Source organism: Diorhabda carinulata, chromosome 4 (assembly GCF_026250575.1).
Source record: "Diorhabda carinulata isolate Delta chromosome 4, icDioCari1.1, whole genome shotgun sequence".
Classification (NCBI taxonomy): Eukaryota; Metazoa; Arthropoda; class Insecta; order Coleoptera; family Chrysomelidae; genus Diorhabda; species Diorhabda carinulata.
This window is the reverse complement of record NC_079463.1, coordinates 24,543,941-24,565,639: the sequence shown is the minus strand read 5'-3', so window position 1 is coordinate 24,565,639 and position 21,699 is coordinate 24,543,941. Positions and strand designations below refer to the sequence as shown.

At 32.3% G+C, this 21,699-nt stretch overlaps 1 protein-coding gene across 1 annotated transcript in view; it reads right to left on the bottom strand.

Annotated features, from left to right (window-relative positions):
- Window positions 1–16,565, bottom strand: part of LOC130892354 (protein gooseberry-like) — a 52,765-nt gene extending 36,200 nt beyond the window's left edge. The window contains exon 1 of the mRNA XM_057797744.1: window positions 16,289–16,565. Coding sequence (XP_057653727.1) covers window positions 16,289–16,352 — 64 coding nt within the window. The 5' untranslated portion in view covers window positions 16,353–16,565. The remainder of the gene's footprint in view (window positions 1–16,288) is intronic.
- Between the last annotated feature and the right edge of the window lie 5,134 nt (window positions 16,566–21,699).

Below are 21,699 nucleotides of genomic sequence, written 5' to 3'. Positions count from 1 at the left end.
AGTACATTCGAGTTGCACTTGGTTCAATTCCTATACCGAATATAAAAAAACGTGAAAATAAATCACATCGAGAAGTCGCTTGACCTGACATGGACCTCCCAGAGTTTCTGGCATGTCATAGCGGTGTGTCCTTTACTTTGGTCTTGTCCTGCCAGCACTGGTTGGTACAGTACGCTGGTAGAGCTTTTCCTTTACATTCGCACACCTAGTCCAAACCCGCCTTTATCAAAGAACAATGCAATCCGGAAAGACCTTACATCCACCCCCACATCTCTTATCATAAGGTAGTCAGTTTTTTCTGCTGCGTGCTTTCCTTCCTTCTTACATGAGTTTTGTGGACTATTATCTTATTTTCTTAGGGCTAGTGCCTTTTTTTCGGTTCTAGTATTCATGGTAGGATGTTTGGTTATTGCAGAGGCAAATTCTTAACCGGGCCTCTAATAGATGCTTTCTCTTCTTTCTTTGTTCTTATTCTTACATTTGTGCCCACTGCTGGTCGTGGTTTAGTTGTTTTTTCGACCTTGAAAATCAGCTTTAATCATATTTGATGTAGCACATCAGCTTCTCAGTTGGATGTTGGGGCTGGTTCTCAGGTTTTGATAGATTCTTCTGGAGGTTTCTTCCATTATATCTTCTTTGCATCCAATTCTAGTTAGAACTGTTAGTTTACTACGTTGCAAGCAGTCACGCTTTTGTAAAACAGTTGTATTCAGACACTATTTATGTTTTTGGTTCACGCATATCATCATTTCGTATTGAATTCAAAATCTATTGATTTATTTAATTGTATCCAGGATTTTTATTAAAATTTATTTTATGAACAAAACGAAATATTTAACAATCACCACTTGCATCTATGCTAGTTTGTAAATAACAGACTTTTTACAATAAAAATTATGATTTTTCTGGTTTCTTTCGATAAAGATGCTCTCGCAAATAATTTAGATTCGAAATTACCGTATTGATGCAACGTACGTGTGGACAATGCTTTTAAACGTAACTTTAGTTCGATTCCTATACGGTAAAAAAAAGGTGGAAATAAATCACATCGAGAAGTCGCCTGACCTGACATGGACCTCCCAGAGTTTCTGGCATGTCATAGCGGTGTGTCCTTTACTTTGATCTTGTCGAGCCCGACAGTAAAAGCGATTAGAGGAAGGTGTTGCTGTCATCATTTTCAGATCACATTTTTAAAACTTGTATGTTATTAAATAAGGCGTATTAATAATAACAACAATTAATAATTGTTATTTAGAGGTATATTAAAAATAATGTATGATTAACAACCTCTTGAGTTTACATCTGATGATTTCTAACAAATATTCTCAAATATGATACCAACTTGATAACTTTCTTAAAATCCATGTCTTAAAAAACTTGTCGATATTTCTAATTCTATTAGAAATTCTATTAAATAATTGTTTACCTCAAAAAAAAATTTTCGCTATTTTTGTTTGGCACTAGTATGATAAGTTAGGTTAGGTTAGGTTAAGTTAGGTTAGGTTATCATCATGATAGATAGCTAGATCTTGATGAAATCGAACAAAGTTATCCATGTTTCGATATCTGTCAGTATTTTTGATATGATAAATCGATTTCTCGTATCATCTATAATCTATGTATAGAGTTTCATGATGATCGTCGTGGGGTGGTTTATCATACTGTTACCTTTTGTTTAGACCATCAACCATAAAATTATGTGAACTGCTACTGCTAATTTTCCATTCGGTTTTTTAAAAGTAAAAATCAATTTTTTCAAAAATTCATTAACTCCAATTCCTGTCTAATTTTTAAGGGATTAATAATTTCGATTTCTGGTAATTATACACTTTCACGGTCACCTGGTTTTTTGGCTCTAGAAAATCGAAAAATGGATGGATTTCAATTATCTTGGTCTCAAAATGTTCCATTTTACGGCGGATTTATAAAAAAAATTAGTAGAAATAGCTGGAATGAAAATTTCTCATAGTTTTACTGTTTTAAATCGTAAAAAAACGGTTTTGCAAAATAATCCTTTACAAAAATTTATCTCATTATCAGATAAAGTTCTTAAATTTTTTTTGTATTCTACATAAATTAATAAACAATTTAAAAAAAATCCAAAAAGAATGATTTTTTCAGTTTTTATAGCTTAAAATGAAATTGATGAAAAACAATCAATTTTAGTGAATAGTTTCGTACTATATTCTTCAATGTTAATAGTTTTTGGACCATTAAAAATCGAAAAATAGATAAATTTTATAATTTTGGTCTCAAAATGTTCCATTTTACGACGAATTTATGAAAAACACGGGGGTAGTGGCTGAATTTGCGGTTTTTAATAGTTTTAAACCTTAAATAGTAGAAAAACTTTTTTTTATATAAACCCGCCGTAAAATGGAATATTTTGAGATCAAGATCATTAAAATCCATCCATTTTTCGATTTTCTAGAGCCAACATAACCTAACCTAACTAACCAAAAAACCAGGTGACCGCGAAAGTGTATAATTACCATAATTTTTTGTAAAGGATTATTTTGCATAACCGTTTTTTTTACGATTTAAAACAGTAAAACTATGAGAAATTTTCATTCCAGCTATTTCTACTACTTTTTTTGTAAATCCGCCGTAAAATGGAACATTTTGAGACCAAGATCATTAAAATCCATCCATTTTTCAATTTTCTAGAGCCAAAAAACCAGGTGATCGTGAAAGTGTATAATTACCCGATTTCTTAGAAAGAAGAAAGATTCTTCTACAACAATTAAAAAACCTTAAAAACGTGGCCAAAGTAACAGTTTGTGTAACTGACAAGACTCAAATGTCAAATGTCATTAATTATTAATGAAAGATGAGCTCATCTTCAAATTAGTACCTGTCTCTTCCTTTTCTTCTCTTTATATAGTAGATATCTTTTTTCTTGTTAGGATCCATAGTCTTCTTCTCTTTATGTGCTCGTACCATCATCTTTAAACAAACTATTTTATTTACCTCATTTCTTTTTCCACTTTCGTTTTATCTGTTATCTTTCTTAGTTGTTTCATCTCTGTTGTTACTATTCTACCTTGTATCTTTTTGTTCATTATCCAAGTTTCCATGAAATATATTAACGTTGGTACTGTTATTTAAATGTATACTTTTGTTTTTATTTCTTCGCCCATTTCTGTTTTCCCGATAATTGTCATATTTAAAGCATAGTATATTTGATTCGCTTTTCATACTCTTCCAGGTATTCAAAAGAGGTCACTCTACCTACTCTTTGTCCTTTCTCTTTTGATTTGCTACCAAATTTTGCATTTCATCCATTCTGAGTTCTTTATCCATATGTCTACTTTTTTTCTAGTTTTTTAAATGTATCTATATCGTTTGCATAAACCAATCCTTTTTTTTACCGGTTCTAGGTTTGCAAAGCCAATTATTGTGTCCAGTTTATAGTTATTCTTTTTTATTGTTTTTATTATTCTATTCATAACATGTGTAAATAGCAGAGGACTAAAACTATAACCTCTTCCAACTTCCGTCTATTTGAGCTCTCCCTCATATATTCAATTGGTAGCCTTGTTATTTTTCTAAAGATTCCTATTTTCCTAATAGTCTCCCATACCATTTTTCTATCTATGGAGTCGAATTGAGCTGTCAAATCGATGAAGGTCAAATAACAAATCAACAACCGATGAATGTCAAATAACAAATCAGCAATCGATGAATGTCAAATAACAGATCAGCAATCAGCAATCGATGAATGTCAAATAACAAATCAGTAATTGATGAATGTCAAATAACAAATCAGTAATTGATGAATGTCAAATAACAAATCAGTAATTGATGAATGTCAAATAACAAATCAGCAATCGATGAATGTCAAATAACAAATCAGCAATCGATGAATGTCAATTAACAAATCAGCAATCGATGAATGTCAGATAACAAATCAGCAATCGATGAATGTCAGATAACAAATCAGTAATTGATGAAAGTCAAATAACAAATCAGTAATTGATGAATGTCAAATAACAAATCAGCAATCGATGAATGTCAGATAACAAATCAGCAATCGATAAATGTCAGATAACAAATCAGTAATTGATGAATGTCAGATAACAAATCAGTAATTGATGAATGTCAAATAACAAATCAGTAATTGATGAATGTCAAATAACAAATCAGCAATCGATGAATGTCAAATAACAAATCAGCAATCGATGAATGTCAAATAACAAATCAGCAATCGATGAATGTCAGATAACAAATCAGTAATCGATGAATGTCAAATAACAAATCAACAACCGATGAATGTCAAATAACAAATCAGCAATCGATGAATGTCAAATAACAGATCAGCAATCAGCAATCGATGAATGTCAAATAACAAATCAGTAATTGATGAATGTCAAATAACAAATCAGTAATTGATGAATGTCAAATAACAAATCAGTAATTGATGAATGTCAAATAACAAATCAGCAATCGATGAATGTCAAATAACAAATCAGCAATCGATGAATGTCAATTAACAAATCAGCAATCGATGAATGTCAGATAACAAATCAGCAATCGATGAATGTCAGATAACAAATCAGTAATTAATGAAAGTCAAATAACAAATCAGTAATTGATGAATGTCAAATAACAAATCAGCAATCGATGAATGTCAGATAACAAATCAGCAATCGATGAATGTCAGATAACAAATCAGTAATTGATGAATGTCAGATAACAAATCAGTAATTGATGAATGTCAAATAACAAATCAGTAATTGATGAATGTCAAATAACAAATCAGCAATCGATGAATGTCAAATAACAAATCAGCAATCGATGAATGTCAAATAACAAATCAGCAATCGATGAATGTCAGATAACAAATCAGTAATTGATGAAGGTCAAATAACAAATCAGCAATCGATGAATGTCAAATAACAAATCAGCAATCACTTAGTTCCGTATAAGTTTTTTATTTTAACTTGTAATGCCGAACAAGAATTTTCGAGATAGTTAAATTGTAATTTTGATTTTGTAAATATATTTTAAAAAAGATTTTTTATTTTGGGCATTGATATTTGAGGTTAGAACACATGTTTTGCGAAATAATTTGAAACAGTAGCTAGACGTGTATACAATACCCTCGGGGGATCGTAAATTATATAATCTAAAGTTAATTTAGGTATCTCTGAATTAATGGTAACTTAATTGTTGCAAGGAAATCTGGAACACTCGTTATTATTTAATATTTTTTTTTGTTTCGTGGGAACGAAACCATTAGCAGACAGCTTATATTGAGCCATTAAAAAAATTAATTGGCTGTTGCCGCGTTTGTGCTAAAAATTCTAGTTAAAGGAAAGTTATTATTGAATCGAATTAATGATAAAATAGATGATTTTTTCAGTATACGATTTAGCTATTTTTAAAAACACTATATATATGTGATTCTTAAAAAATTGTTTTGATTATAATTGCAATGAAAGTCGTTTCGATTCAATGAACTTGCTCTTTTTTTGTACATATTTATCTATGAAGATGGTCCCAGAAATACCTGAACTAAAGGAGAAAAAAAAGTAATTTCCTTTTAGTTTCTTACTCTTTTTATAAGAATCGTCAAGCTCCTCAAAATAGTCAGTAATCGCTGACATCACCTCTCATTGTTGGAAAATCTTTGACCACCGAGTCATTTTTTCAAGTCTGGGAACAGGAAATGATTCGAGGGGACTAAATCCTGCGAATAGGGTGGATGAGGTTGCAATTCAAATTTTAATTCATTAATCGACGCCATGACCTTGCCTTTGCGTTATTTGGAGCCGGCTCTCCCTCTTCAATCCATTGTTTTGATTGTTTTTCGACGATCATCCAGTACCGTTTTGTGGATTTTCTTCAACATTTCTAGAGTCGTCACCAAATTTGGTCGACCAGTGCAATGCTTGTCTTCGCAGGTCGTACGGCCTCTTTAAACTCATCTACCCAATATTTTACTGTTGATAACGAAAAAGCAGTCACCCTAATTTAGTTTTTACATAGGTTGGGCTAATGACCATTTTTTTCCATGTTTATAAATTCTGCCAAACAAGTACTAAACGTGGCGTCTTCAAACTTGAAATAAATGCTGTATATACTGTGTACTTTCTACTACGGTGGCAACTAGCGCAGTCTCTAGGTCTGCCGAGGTACTTCTGGGGACCATCCTCGTACATCCATTATTATAGACGTCCCGCACTGGAATTTTTTCACCATTTCTAAGCATCAATCGACTCGAGCTTTTTTATGGAGCGATTGTCAAATTTTTGACAGCTGAATGTTCATGTAATATTGAATGTTTGCGAGTAGAACTAATGCCCAGGTATACCTCAATCTCACGTTAAGTCACATGACGATCTTGCAATTTCAGCATTGATGTTTTCTAGTCGATTTTGGAGAACCTTTAAGAAATTGATCCGGTGTGTTTCGAGTATCTGTAAACAATTCAAATAGTACTTGTATGAAAACACGTTTCCCATTAGAAATGTCAAACTTTATGATGACAATGACAGATTTGACATATCCATATCAGTGCTGTCAAAACAGCTTCTTGTTGAATCATATAGAATGACAAGTTTTATTGTGCATCGAATCCTTTATTCCTTAAAAGAAATTTGAACAATTCAAAAATGAAATTGTTGGGGAAATTGATAGTAAACAATAGGAATGCCTGGAAGAAAAGTCTTTGGTGGGCGAAAAAAAAGTTTTTTGTAAATTTCTAAAGGATTGAACAGTTTTTGTGTATTTTTTTGATACCCAATATTGTATCGTCCTCTACAAGGAGTCGATATCGACTGAACTAAGCAAATACAATATATCCAGTGGAGTAATGCACTGTTTCATTTTATATCAAGATTAAAATCGTTACTTTCAAATTTGTACTGTATATATTCTTAAATATAACGAAGGTTACTTCTCTCTTTTCGATTTATCATTGAATCAAAAGTTATTCTCTTCAATTATGCTAAAAATTTAGTACTTGTAGACTTTAGTACTTCTTGTAGACTTTAGTACTTCTTGTAGACTTGCAATTATTTTTTTTACTTGAGCCCTGCATAGATATCCATTGTATGTGATTCTCCGAACTTATCGTTTGTTCGTTTCAAAAACGGAAACATCGAAAAGCTCAATTTATCACGTAAGTTTTGTTCGTGTCATAAAAATGTCATACCACTTAAATTTTACAAGATTTAAACATCACTACAATTGGCCTCTAAGGAGATGTCGACTTCCCCGTGGTATAATCAGTCACTACACGGGCAACCGGTAGCTTTACTATTGGGAATTAAAATATAAAAGTCTCACTACAATGTTTTCATTTTGTGATAAAAATCCAGGTAAACGTTTGAAATTTTCGTTTAGTTTGAAATAAATAAAAATTCTTTTTTTGTGACTGTATTTTAAAGACGGAAACCCTTTTACAACTGATTCGATTGGTGCCTGCCGTGTGGAGATGCCTGTGGACATTGATCTTCAACTTCTGTAGATTCTAGACTCAGAAAAGACGTGCCTTGGTACCTGGTTACACAGGCTTGTACCGATTAATTGACGTTCTGGACGTCTGCAGGCACACTGGGTATTCACGAGCCACGTCTGTCTGTCGGGTAGGTTTTGAAAAAACTGCTCTAGGTGGGATTATGCTGGACATAATCGGAATAGCATCTGCCATGAAAGTTTCCATAAAACAGAGTCAGGTCAGCGACTTTTCTTTTATGCACTGAACTGTCCAAATGTCTGGTCAACTATAAATCGCTTATAAGTCGAATTGATCTCTTCTGTATTCAGTCAAGTATCCTCAGGGTAGTCGAGCTCCACATGTACGAGCAATATTCCAAAGATTAACGAATCTAGGCCTTGTAGTTTTTGTGAAACTACTTTGGCTAAATATATTCGCCACCAGGTCAAATTGCTTCCAGCTTCAACACCCAACAAGCGAATTTGATAACCAGACAGGACCAAATCGTGAGCTGCAGTCTCAGTATTTTTTGTAAAAACATCTGCTTGGGTCGTTGCTGCAATAAACTCAATCAGATCGTTTCCAGTCCACCCCAGATTGTTTTCGATACTGATATTGATGGTGGTGGCGGGAAAAAGAAAGTAACTGACAAGATGCATCCCAGGGGATAATCAGCGAATTGGATGGATCGGTATTTGAGGAAGCTACTAAGCTAGTCGATAAGTGAGGACGACAAAACGTATGATCTTAACTTATTTATAAGGTTGACGTGCCAAACTTTGTCACAAGCCTTCGATATGTCCAGTGTATTGATTATCGCTGATGGTGGTAGCAGACTCAAGACATGATTTGCTGGTTAACGACTTTCTTCATGACCTTGGTAATAACTGGGATTAAAGCGATCGAACAGTAGTTGTAAATAACCGTTCTTTTTTCTTCTTTTTTTGTATAGATTGAGCACGAGAAAGTTTCCAATCAGCAGGTAAAAACCTTCTTCTACAATACACTTCGAATAATTTTCTTAGACAGTTGAGAAAATTTACTAATATGAGATGTAATTTTAAGATCTTTGATTATAAATCTTATTTTGGATAGTGATTATACGGAACTATTTGTGATAAACAATATTTTGATTAACTACGTTTTATTCATTGTAAAATCATATAAAATATCCATATGTACTTCAAATTCAGCCTATTTTTATCAAGATCAGTTGAAAATATAACTAACCTAACTTTTTTTTTATTTTATCAAAACATAAATGTATATAATAGACACGTATTTGTTAGACTTTCGAATGCGATGTTTACTGAGTCTGTAGACAAATCAGTATAGCCGTTGCAAATTTTGTATAAAAATTTTAACATGCGAAAAGTGCGTGCAAAGCTAGTTCTTAAAATTATTACATTTGAACAACAATAAGCTCGTCCAAAATATTTGTATTAACACGTTGAATGTGTAACGTTCAAATCTACAATAAAAAGAACAATATTTGAGTCTTTTGGAAGAAAAAGCGGCGCGCGTCCTGAAAAAACTTTATGCATTTTTTCGAACAAAACAGACAATTTTTTTTTTGTAAAAAACGTACGGGAATAGTTATTTCTTTTTGAATATGTTCAGGGGGTCCCATGAATGTAAATCCAAATGAGCGTAATGGGGAGGGGGGGCTTTACTTCAGCCGCCATCTTGAAAAACACGTTTTATTAAATATCTCGCGAACCACGCATCATACAACAAAAACTGTAGAGATCATTATTGTAGATAATAATATTTTCCATATTTTTTATTTGAAACTTTATTTTGCATAACGCATAGGTTTTTAATTATAGCGCTCACAGCTTTTTTCAATACGATTTTTGCTAAATATTTAGTTACGCTACATCGTAAGAATTTTCTTAATATTATTATTAATAATTAACTAACGTTATGCTTGTATTATGCTATTTTATATTGTATATTATCATATATTGCAATATTAAATTTGAATTTTTTATTTTTTTAAATTTAACGTGAATCTGAGTTTTTCAAAAAATCGCTAAACCGTTTCAATTGCTGCAAATTTTGTAAAATACTGTGTATATTCGTCTGCATACAAAAAAACGGACTCAGATATTTGTTATAATATAAAAAGTGGCGCATTATTTTACGGGGCGAGTCTTATTTTTTTCGATGTCGACGGAAGGCACTCATCGCTTTGTAAATCTGTCTCTTCTGCCTCCGCCATATCCGAAGGAGACGAATCGAAGGTTGGGTCTTCTTCGATTTCGTTTCCGATGGCATCTAATATATCTGGCACGTTGTCGCATATTTGGCCTCTGCAATTGGAGCAAATAATGGAACATTTCAAACCAGCATTTCGGCATCCGCAGGCAGCTCAGCAATTTTTGATGCATTTGCACGATATTATTTGCAATAAACTCGACGGTGCGGGAGCCATAGCAGTTCGAATTGGTCCAAGTCCTTGTGCAGCTCGCTTCCAACCCTAGTTTGCAGCGACGTGATAAAATCCAAGCCAAGTTTGAACCTGGTGATAGACAGATTCAACTTTGTTTTATTCGCCAATTTCCCGAAGCATTTGTAGCGAAGCGAGTTAATAGAGACTTCCGATTCATCACCTCCGTACAGGTGTGAGCAGGATCGACGTTATTTTCGGCGAACAACTGCACGGGTTTCAATTAAGATTTGGAAATTGCTTACAGTAAGGAGGGTTCATTGGCGGTTGCCCTTATACAGGAGCTGCTCCTCTGTACTGCTCCAAGTCAAAAAACGGAAAAAAATCGATCAACCATACGATGTTAGAAGAAAGAAGAAAAAAGGGAAAAGGTCCAACTTAAAAAAACATATTTGTTGTTTCTGTTTGTTTTTTTTTTGGTGTTTTTTGTTCATTATTTAATAGGGTAATTGAAGGGCGAGTACAGCTGCGGCTGCATTATCCCCTATCGTCGGCTATTTAATGAATAGGTTCACGAAATTATAGGAAAATCGCAGAAAACCTGCAAGAGTATATGTCGAAAATGATAATATATAAATATATATAATATCAAAATAAAATGTTTTTCATCAGCAGTCTCGTTATTTAATAGCCACACTTGGAATATAGGCCAGGGCATTTACGAAAGAAAAGGCTTTTGGTGACAAAATTAATAGTAGAAAAAAAACAACGTCATCGTGTTCTAGGGGTTATATAAAAGTTATGGGCATAAAATTCAACATTTTTTGTCTATGCGTTATTTTTTTAAATGATAAAAACAACAAAAAATCGGTACAAATTTTGTATTTTGCGTTTTGCGCTGAACTTATGCAAGACCCGTTACTATGGACAATATTGTAGAGATATGAAAAATCTTCAAAATAAGCTTTTATAAATTAAATTTCGATAATTTTTTAAATTGATTATAATTTGTTTAATTTTAAATATGAAGATTTATTATTCATTAAAATCCGAGATATCGATATACTTAATCAATGCTCTAAATACGGGCCCTGTGGCTCCAATAGTTTTTGCAAAATGGCAATTAAACCATAGGAGGCCCTTTTTTTCAAAGGGCCATTTTTGCTCACCGGATGGTCCTATCATCATTTGGAAAGTAGCGTTGGAAAGAAGAAGAGTTGAACATAAATCCCTAAACTCAGTTTTTGGATTTTTTTTATCTCAAAAAAGTGTTCAAAAAAGGGGTAAAAAATATTTATAAACAATTTATTGTATCTTAAACATTTTATAAAAATACCAATGACATATTCGGAAAGCTGGCAGTTTAATTTGGGGCGAAGCTAGACATTTTTTTTTTAAATTCACTGCGGCTTTGTTTTTCAATATTAAGGAATATTTTTTGAGTCATTTTGTAGGAGAAGCTGAAATTTTTATCAATAAAAGTTTCAATAATCTATTATTGAAAATGTGCATTTGGAAGCAATGAAAAGTAGTAATGAAAAGAAGCAAAGACGGCCCGTTCAAAAATGCTCAGACACACTTCAAATCTGCGGAGTGCTGAAAAATATTAATTATCTCAGTAACTATTGGGCCGATTTTGATCTTTTTTTTTAACTGGGCTAACTCGTTCAGCTAAAATTTTAGCTGTCATATTAGCTTTTTGCTAAAATTAATAATTTTCCCAGAATTTTCCTCTCTATGAATTTTGCAATTTTTTGTAAGATTTATTATTAACTAAACAAACAGTTATTCATACTGGCATAAAATACTTTGCATTCTAGGTGAAAATACTTAATTTTTTGGGGAAATATTTCGTATTTACTGCTTCACTTGAACGCATTTTATACAAAAAAATTTGAAAATACTCCCTTTTCTCTACGTTGTTTATAAAAGTATTTTTATTTCTAACCTATTACTGTGAAACAATAATTTTTCATCTTCAATCTTAATACTACGTATAATATAAATGAATAATAGTTTTCAATTATTAAATAAATAAAATTATTGAAGCTGTCATAATGACATTGGTATTACGATATTTTTATAAAATGTTTAAAAAACAATAAATTATTTATAAATTTTTTTTCACCCCTTTTTTGAACACATTTTTGAGGTCAAAAAAAAAATATTCAAAAAACTGAGATTAGGGATTTTTAGTTCAAATTTTCTTCATTTCAACGCGACTTGATAGGACCATCCGGTGAACAGGAATGGTCCTTTGAAAAAAAGGGCCTCCTATGGTTTAATTGCCATTTTGAAAAAACTATTGGAGCCACAGGGCCCGTCTTTAGAGTATTGATTAAGTACATCGATATCTCGGTTTTCAGTGAATAAGAAATCTTTATATTTAAAATTAAACAAATTATAAACAATTTAAAAAATTAAAAATTTTCTCTTTTCGGTCAAAATATCTAAGCAACAAATTATCGAAATTTAATTTATAAGAGCTTATTTTGAAGATTTTTCAATTCTCTACAATATTGCAAAACGCAAATATTGTCCATAGTAACGGGTCTTGCATAAGTTCAGCGCAAAACGGAAAAAACAAAATTTGTACCAATTTTTTGGTGTTTTTATTGTTTAAAAAAATAAAGCATTGACAAAAAATGTTGAATTTTATCCACATAACTTTTATTCAACCCCTAGAACACGACGGCGTTGTTTTTTTTCTACTAGTAATTTCGTAAATGCCTTAGCTGCTAAAAATCTGTTCAATTTTTTAAAGTATAGACTTCGCCCGCCGTTCGTGTAGCAAATTTCATCTTCGTGAATAATATGCATCATTACACGTTTGTGCTAGAATATACTGTACGTTTTCTTACATTTGACACAACTACTAAATAATATTATTCCATCGAACTAACATTACCAATCAATTGTATATAATAATACGTGGCATTATTTAATAAAAGAAGCTATTCGATACTTAGCTGTGATAAAGTTTATTTTCTCCAATTAGTTTGTTAATAATCAAAATTATACATAAAGAACTCGAAATTTTCACCATTTTCTATAATCAATCATTTCCACAAACTATTTTATCAAAATCTACTCATAGGAAAATTAAAAATGTTGAGGTAGGTACCCACATTGTTAAAATTCTTTTATATGAAGTGTCACAACATAATAAGGAATGTCGATCAAAAGAGAAACAGGTCCGTAATACACTTTTAACTTATTCAAAATTTATATAAAGCATTCTATGGGTAAACCGGCAATTTGAAGATTTGTTTCATTATAAAATTACAAACAATTTTTGTGATTTTAGTTACTATGGAAACATTAAAAAGATGGTTCTACACTGTAAATGTTTTCTTTAATATTACTATTGTTTTGCTAATCAGTGTAAGCGAAATCAAACTATAATACAATTTGAGTAGTTTTCTTGGACAATTGAGAAAATTTACTGAGATAAGGTGTAATTGTACGACCTTAGAGTAGAAACCTTACTTGGTTAGTAATTATACGGAACTGTTTACTTTTTCTATAACAATTCTCTGTATTTCATTGTGAAATTTTGTGATTTGAGTTGGAAAACATTGTAGAGATGACGCTAGCTACTCCGTTTGCATTTATGTTTGAGTCTAGAGGACTTAAGCTTCTTATTTTCAATCAAATTTAGTAAGTTTCCGATTCAGAGAGACATATAGATTGTTTCTTATATAGGATTTTAAGATGGGTCCAGTATAGGCCCAGACTTGGGCCAGCTACGTACAGCTTTGGCACTAGCTTGGAAGCCGTTATTGGCCCGAACTTGGTGGAACTCCCTCGCTTGGTTTGCAAGCCTAGACTAGGCTTGGTTGCTTAGATAAAGTTCAACAAGGCTTGACTGACTATAGAATGGCCGGGGTTAAGGTACCCAGACTTTAACGAGGTTTGGGCCATTATCGGTTTGCCAAGGCCGGGTTTCCCAGCGTTGGCCCAAGCTAAGCCCCGTCGTTCAAGTCTGAAGGCCCTACATGGGTTATTGTATAGTAAATTGAGAAGAAGAAGAAAACAACACATTTTTGGTAAAATTACCAAAGAAATTTTTAACGTGTAGCTACGCCGTTTGCATTTATGCTTGAGTCTAGAAACTTGAGCATTTTTCTTTAAATAAATTTAGATTTTCAATCGGAATAAACAATATCATTCTATTTGAAATAAAATAGCTTGTAGAGAAAGAAACTTTGCGTTTTGTATGATAAATTTAAAAAACAATATTTTGTATGTTTCTCAAACTGATCTTAAGTTAATTGAGTGCTTAGTTCCAACATTACAAATTTATATAATAAGATTGCTAATGCATTTTATGGAATGTTTTGTGATTTTCTCAATCTAAATGGGATTATTTTATTTAATACATTCTCTAAATTGTAATAAACTTCCTACACGTTTTTGGTGAAATTACCAAAGAAATTTCAAACAGTGCAGGGGTTCCAAAATTCTAAATCCTGCCCTACATTTTGGAAACAAAAATTCCAAATATCTGATACGAAAGTTTATAAGCGACTCATTGAATGCGAGCATCGAGCGCACGGTGGTTCCAGCGCACATTTACAGGTAAAAAGACGGTATCTTCAATCCCTGTATTTAGCTTGAAATGTTCATTACCGTAAATAAAAGAAGAAAAAGAGTTAACACTTTCTCATCAATGTGATTTTAGTCATAGTCTCCTAACCTAACCTTATCTAACCTAACATAACCAACATAACCTAACAAAACCTAACATAACCTAACTTAACCTAACCATTCTTAAATCAAAAGGCTTTTTTGTGGACAAATGTACTCATTCTTAGGAAAAATACTTTTTGTATCAATTTTTGTTCAATATTTTATATAATATCGAACATTTGTTCAATTTGGAAAATCTTAGATGTTGCTGATGGTTTTTCGTTTTGTCTTAATGATAATAATTATTCAAAAGTTCGTATGTTTGTCCGTCTCTGGGACTCAAATTTTCTTGTGCGCTCGTCGAACGATCTTTTGGATTCGACTTAGTGTGCGCTAAATGCACGAATGTTTTTCTAAATGTGCCTGTGCGCTCGATGCACGTGCACTTCTCACACCCCACTGAGTCTTTCACTAATACGAATAAACAAAATAATGTAAAATAAAAACAACAAATTGATAGAAAAAGTGTGAAATTTGCGTTATACGCACATTCAAAAGTTAAATCGCCCTATAGGTATTCAAAACTAAAACAATCTAAGTTAAATTTTAAAAAATGACTATTTCACTCACTTATTTTTGATAATAAGATAGAAAATAAATTAATTTTATTTGGTAAACATGCGATAAGCAGTCTAAATTCTGAAATACGTTTTTTTATTTTTATGAAAATATTGAACGACGTTTCAACAAGAAAATTGACTATTGAAGACACTTATCCGGGCTATTGGACTATTCGAAGTGGACTCAACACAGACAAATCTTGAAAAACGTTTATAAGTGTCCAAAAACTGAATAAGTGTCCAATTTCCTGGAACTGTTACCGAAAAAATTGGAAGACAGATTATCTGGGAATTCGCCATTACAAATCCTCGTAATTTATGCAGGGAAAGAAATTTATTATTGCTAGATATGTTTCTCTATCTATTTCAAAAATAAAGGAGAATACCATCGATATTTGCACATGGATATTGGACCACCAATGAATGGTTAATAACCGAATATTGCATGGTAAAATGACAGCACACGTATATAATAATCATTTCTATTAATGATAAAATGAGACTAGATCGATCTACGGAAATAGAAATAGAAAATCTTCATCTACAACGATCCTATAGAACATGCTTGTGACTTAGAAAGAGGATTGATGTCCAAAAGAGCTTGGGAATCTTCTTTCGCAATTTTAAGCAAGAAATCGCACAAAATTGATTAGAAAACTCGATTTAAAACATCAAGAAGATGTGCTACGCAGATTCTTTTATTGTATTAACATTTTATAGAATTTTCAGTAATATATGATGAAAAAAAAATCGTTTTTGGCGTTCAAAATGTAACGCATGTAACGAATATATAATTTTATAAAAAAATCATGTCACTGCTAAGTGATACATAGAAATAGGGGTTAAATATAATATTCATCATCATTTTGTTGTGGAGAGCTTTCGATTTTCTTCTGTTTTTGACTATTTTTGAAACCTCTTTCCATTAAATTTCCATTTTTTTCATCACCATGAATGTAGAGAACTGCCTCTTTGCCTTTTGCTTGTTTTATTTTGAAGATCGTGTTTTTTTCTTATTAAATTGCCGGAGAAATTATTTAATTTTCAGTATTCTAAGATTATATTTTATGAATAATTTCTACAATTAAAAATATAATATAACAATTTTTGTTGTATATTTTAAAATTCTCAACAGCTGTTCGTTTACGTGTAGATTAGAGAATTTTTTTGCAATCGAAATGTTAGGATATCGAAACATACCTTGGAAAGGATAACCTGAAAAACACGGTCGAGGCATCATTCCAAAATTTCCGGTAACAGTCATTTTTCGCGAATTCAGCGTCCCAGGTATCACTTAATGAGAAATAATTTGAGCACTGCACCACTAAAATAATTAAGCAAATGTCTCGAGCGCACTTAGAAAAAAGTTCGAAAACCAATTAGGTAGTAAAAATAATGTATTTCAAGCGTTTAAACGTAACTTTATTTGTCTCCGATAGGTCTTCAAACTTATCAAGAACATTTCAACTTCAGAACTAACTTGAAATATTTTGACTTTGACTGGTGTTAGAAGTTGTTGGCTCCGCCTCTCTTCCACCCCGCCTTCGAGGGCGTGCTTCGATCCGGTAGGCGAGAAGCTGAAAGTTTGATTATAGGGATAATGGTAAATTATAGGGTGGCCTTAATTATAAGTCAGTACAGTACAATTATATGTTTTTATTATCAATATTTAACTGATGAGAATTTTTAGAACTAATATTGAGAAGTACAGAAGTTTTTATCTATTTAGAATATTCGTAAAGGTCGTGCTGTTTTTTCAATATCCAATTTTATTGGATAAATTTCTTTTTTAGACGACGCCATCTGAAAGTTGTTCGTTCCGTAATCATTTAGGTACATACCGGAAGTTGTTGAATGTTCCATGTAGTGAAAATGACAGTTCTGTACTTCAAAACACTTTCAGGACGCTCTGGAGTACACAACTTTAATTTCCTTAAATGTAACTTTAGTCAATTCAATATTGACAGTTGACAGTTACACTTCGATGATTTTGCATAACTTTAAATTTTTAATTTTATGAAATGATTTGTTTTATCCGAAGTTTTCACTAAATTAATGAATAACAATGAATGATGATGAAAAAGAAAATATCAGTGATGAAGAGTTGCCGGGCAGATCTCGTGCAAACAGTACGAGCTCTTTATAAAGTGTCCTGGAGGTACAATCATCATTACTTTTTGCAAATAATTAATGAATTAATATTGACATTGCAAATATTATTAAATACATTATATTGTTCAATAAATAAAATGTTTATAATTCTCTATTATTTATTTTCTTTCCTCAGTGTAGTTGAAAAAGTTTTGGATCTGATAAACGTCTCGGAATTTTCGGACTCGTTAAACAAAGTAGCACTTTCAGTTTTTGGCATACAAATCATTATTTTATAACAAAATAATTTAGCCAATCAGTAATTTCACGAGAAAAACTGACATGACAAAATCGCGAGACCGAAGGTCAAAAATCAGTAGGACGTCAATCAAAATAAGCTCCTAGTTTACAAAGTTGTCTCCGACCAAATTTAGACCTATGGGATTGAGTTATGGGGAACATCAACCAAGTCTAAAGTATTACAAACAATCACCGATGCATCTTGGCTCTTGGTGAAAGAAGAATTAAGTGTCTTCAGTGAACGCTACTTGAATAGATTGAACAACCACTCGGACGAGCTAGTAGTGGACTTGCAGTATCGTTTTTACATGTTTATTTATATATAATAAGTTGTATAAGTTCCTACAAACACATACAAAATAATTACCAAAAAAAGCATAAAAACAAATCAATTTGCTTATGATACTGATGGAAGTATATACAGGGTGTTTCTATATTCGACCGACAACGCTCTACCATAGAGAGATCTTAATAAACGAATCATTTTGATATAGGAATACAAACCCTTACAAACCTTACCCTCAAAATAAAAAATTTGCCATAAATCAAGAACGCCTATAATTTTTTTTCAAATTTAGTGACCAATATGCTTCTTAATAAAGTGATATTTTGACATAAACAAACTTTGGAGAGATTTAACCAGTGGCGCGCTGTCAGGGTTAGTTGTCACTTTTATCTCCCTATTTTTACGCCACTGGAGCAAATTCTTATCTCAATTTTATTTTAAATTGCTCGATTATTTTTAGTTAAGCAACTAACAACCTTTTATGGAGCTAAAATAAAAGGTGTTGCCTCCAAATAGGTAATTAAATACTTGTCAATATTTCTAAATTATAATCTAGTAGGCGCCTGTCATATTTTTGACAGCTCGTGACATTTTGTGTATTTGATACGATTTTCCAAAATATGTGTTGTATACCGACGAGGTTAGATTTACTAGGGAAGGAATTTTTAACTCTAGAAATAGTCACGTTTGGGATGAAGAAAATCCGCACTTTATTCGTGAAAAGGGATTTAAGCATAAATATTCGGTTAATGTGTGGATGGGTATGATTGGAGATTGTTTAATCGGGCCTTACATTTTACCAAATAAATTAAATTGAGCAATTTCAGGAAGAAATTTTGGATTAATTGTTGGAGAATGTATCGTTAAATATTAGACAACACATGTGGTTTCAACCAAGCGCGGATCCAGGGGAGGGGTCATGGGGGTCATGACCCTCCCAAACTGTGATTAATTAACTTGTTTTTTTGTTTCTTATAAGAGGGCGTAAGTAGGAATATGTAAAAGTACGAATTATTTTACACCGTGGATACAGGGAGCCAATATATCCCCAAATATTTTGAATATCAAAACAATACCTAATAAAACAAAAATAAAATACTCAGGAAATTCGAGAGTTGGTCTAATCAGATGTCAAAAACATATATTTGTGGGTAAAAGGCTTAAAATAGCATGTCTTTGGGGCAGGAGCCGTCCTAATACTAATGACCCCCTTTTTGTCAAGATCCTGGATCCGCCCTTGGTTTCAACACGATGGGACATCTGTTCATTTTGCTGCAGCCGCAAGAAATTACTTAAACAGACGTTTTAGTGAAAAATGGATTGGTCGGGGTGGACCCAATTACCCCGACAGCGTGCCACTGGTTAAATTTTCCTAAAGGTTGTTTATGTCAAAATATTATTTTATTAAGGAGCATATTGATCACCAAATTTGAAAAAAAAATTTAAAGGCGTTCTTGATTTATGGCAAATTTTTGATTTAAAATGTTGAACACCTTATATCCCAGCAACTAGGCCCCGTAAGGGTTCGTGTTCCTATATAAAAATTAATCGTTTATTGACATTTCTCTGTGGTAGAGCTTTGTCGGTCGAATATAGAAACACCCTGTATATTATGCATGTTGTTTCCAATATAGGTACTGATTGGATGTAGTAATAATCAGGACTAAAAAGTAGATTACAGTTTTTGCTATCAAACTTGCTCAATTTGAAATTATAGAAAAAATGAAAATAATTGTTGGCTCACATTGTAGTAAAACAAAAAGTAATCCACAAAAGTAGCTTCAGGTATCACACTATTTTTTTACTCAATCAATTTTTTTAATAATCGGTTTTTAAGTGCTTTATCTTAGTTATATAATAGTTTTTGTTTTCTCCTCATTTTGTTATCATTGTTTTTTTGTTATATGTCTTAAATCAACCAGGATTGCTGTAGTTCTTTCAATATCAATTGCAGAAGATAGTTATGTGAGAAACAATCAATATTTCATAAATACGCATGGCACTTAGACCAAATTAAGAAATGAAAATACTGTTTACTCCGTATAAAATTCGGTAAACATCTAACAAACCGTCAGTCCACGAGGAATCATCATCTCCACTGTTTACCAAACATCGTATCGTAAATATAAATGCGTTTCTATCGGTCGAAACTATCGGAAGGTGTATGAACACAATTTCTTTGAAATATTCCTGCTAGACAGTCTGCGATAAGCAGTGGCGTGACTAGGTGAGATTCATTTATTTCATAAATTTCTAAATAAATAAAAATATGTCGTTCTTCAGACCATGGACGAATGAAGACAATGAAATAGCATAGTGTAGGTGTGAATTTAATACTAAATATTTAGATATAGAAATACAACAAAGTATTTTAAATATATTCTAATGGTCAAAAAAAGAAAATATTCAGCAATTGCTGAATTAACTAGAATACATTAATTTTCCATTTATCGAGTAGTCACGAAGGGGTTGATGTGGATTATTCGCAGAACTGAAAAACATACAATTATACAAGTTTAGAAACATTGCCTCAAGTTTTATTAGCAAGTGGTTTTAAATACAAAAAACTGAATAAACGGATGGCAATAACCGAATCGTCAAGACTAGTTCGATGGCGACAAGATTATTTGCGTCAGATAAAAGACTACCGAAGTTCTAATGGACGAATGGTGTACAAAAAGGGTACAGTACACGTCTGGTATCCTGTTTAAACCAAACTCCCTTACAGGCAAGCACATTTTACTCGCCTATTTACGTTTTATAATTCAATATTTAGTTGTAGCAAGTAGCAAGTTGTCTAAATAAAGTCGTATTTATAAAAATAATAAATTTATAAAATGAGGTATCTACGCCTATGTTAGATCAAACAAAATTGTCTGCAATTGATATTGGAAGAACTATACTTAAATTTTGAGATATGGTAACACTGATATGAATATGTCAAATCTGACATTGACATTGACATTTTTAATGGTGAACGTCCTCAGAACGTGTTGACATACGAGTGTTATTTGAACCGCTTACAGAAATTCGTCTTGGTCAAAAAATGGATTAAATCACCAACATTTTCTTGCGAGGATTTTCGACGTGGTCAAACCAATTCTACTGAAAATAATTTTCTTAATATCAATTTCTTGTAGTAAGCTCCGATCGTTCACGAAAAGGCGTATTACAAGATAAAACAAAAATCTTTTGTTCGTCTTGCATAACAGGTATTTGAAATAAATATACACGGAATTTTTTATTTTCAACACCCTTAATGGTATAGAAAAGTATCGAGAGTAGGTACCCTACGGAAAGAAATATTTTTTTCTGACAGCTGGAGAGTCCCGAAACGTAATTTCAACGTGTTTACAATAATTTACAACAGGGCATTGTTCGATTCTGACTAAGATATCGTAAACGTTATAAGGGAAGACAAGATTCTTGGGGTATTTGTACAAAACAAGTAGACTGCAATAAACATATATATAATTTCTCAAAATTCATTTCATCATTTCAGAGTCGGCTCAGATTTTCTATTCGACCCGACAGACGAAGCCGTATTGATGGTCGCAGACTCGATATTTGCTAGTTAACGATTTTCAACATGATTTTGGCAATTGGACGGTGGTTATTGGTAACTGTATTTTTTCCTTTTTTTCGGTATGGGTTGAACCCAAAGAATATTCCAATGTGCAATGAAGAAACATCTCATATGATAGAGAAAAGATTTTGCATAGCGGACTCGTTAGTTCAGCAGCGCAATTCTTCAATATGATGGGTGGTATTCCATCTGAACCAGTCGCTTTATTAATGTACAAGCCTTCGAAAAATTTCGCCACATCTTGGTGTCGAATTTTTGGCATAGATCAAATCATGAGTTGAATTTGTAACAAACATGCGACTCAACAAATCCGCTTTCTCTTTTGGGGTTACTGCAATTGACTCATCT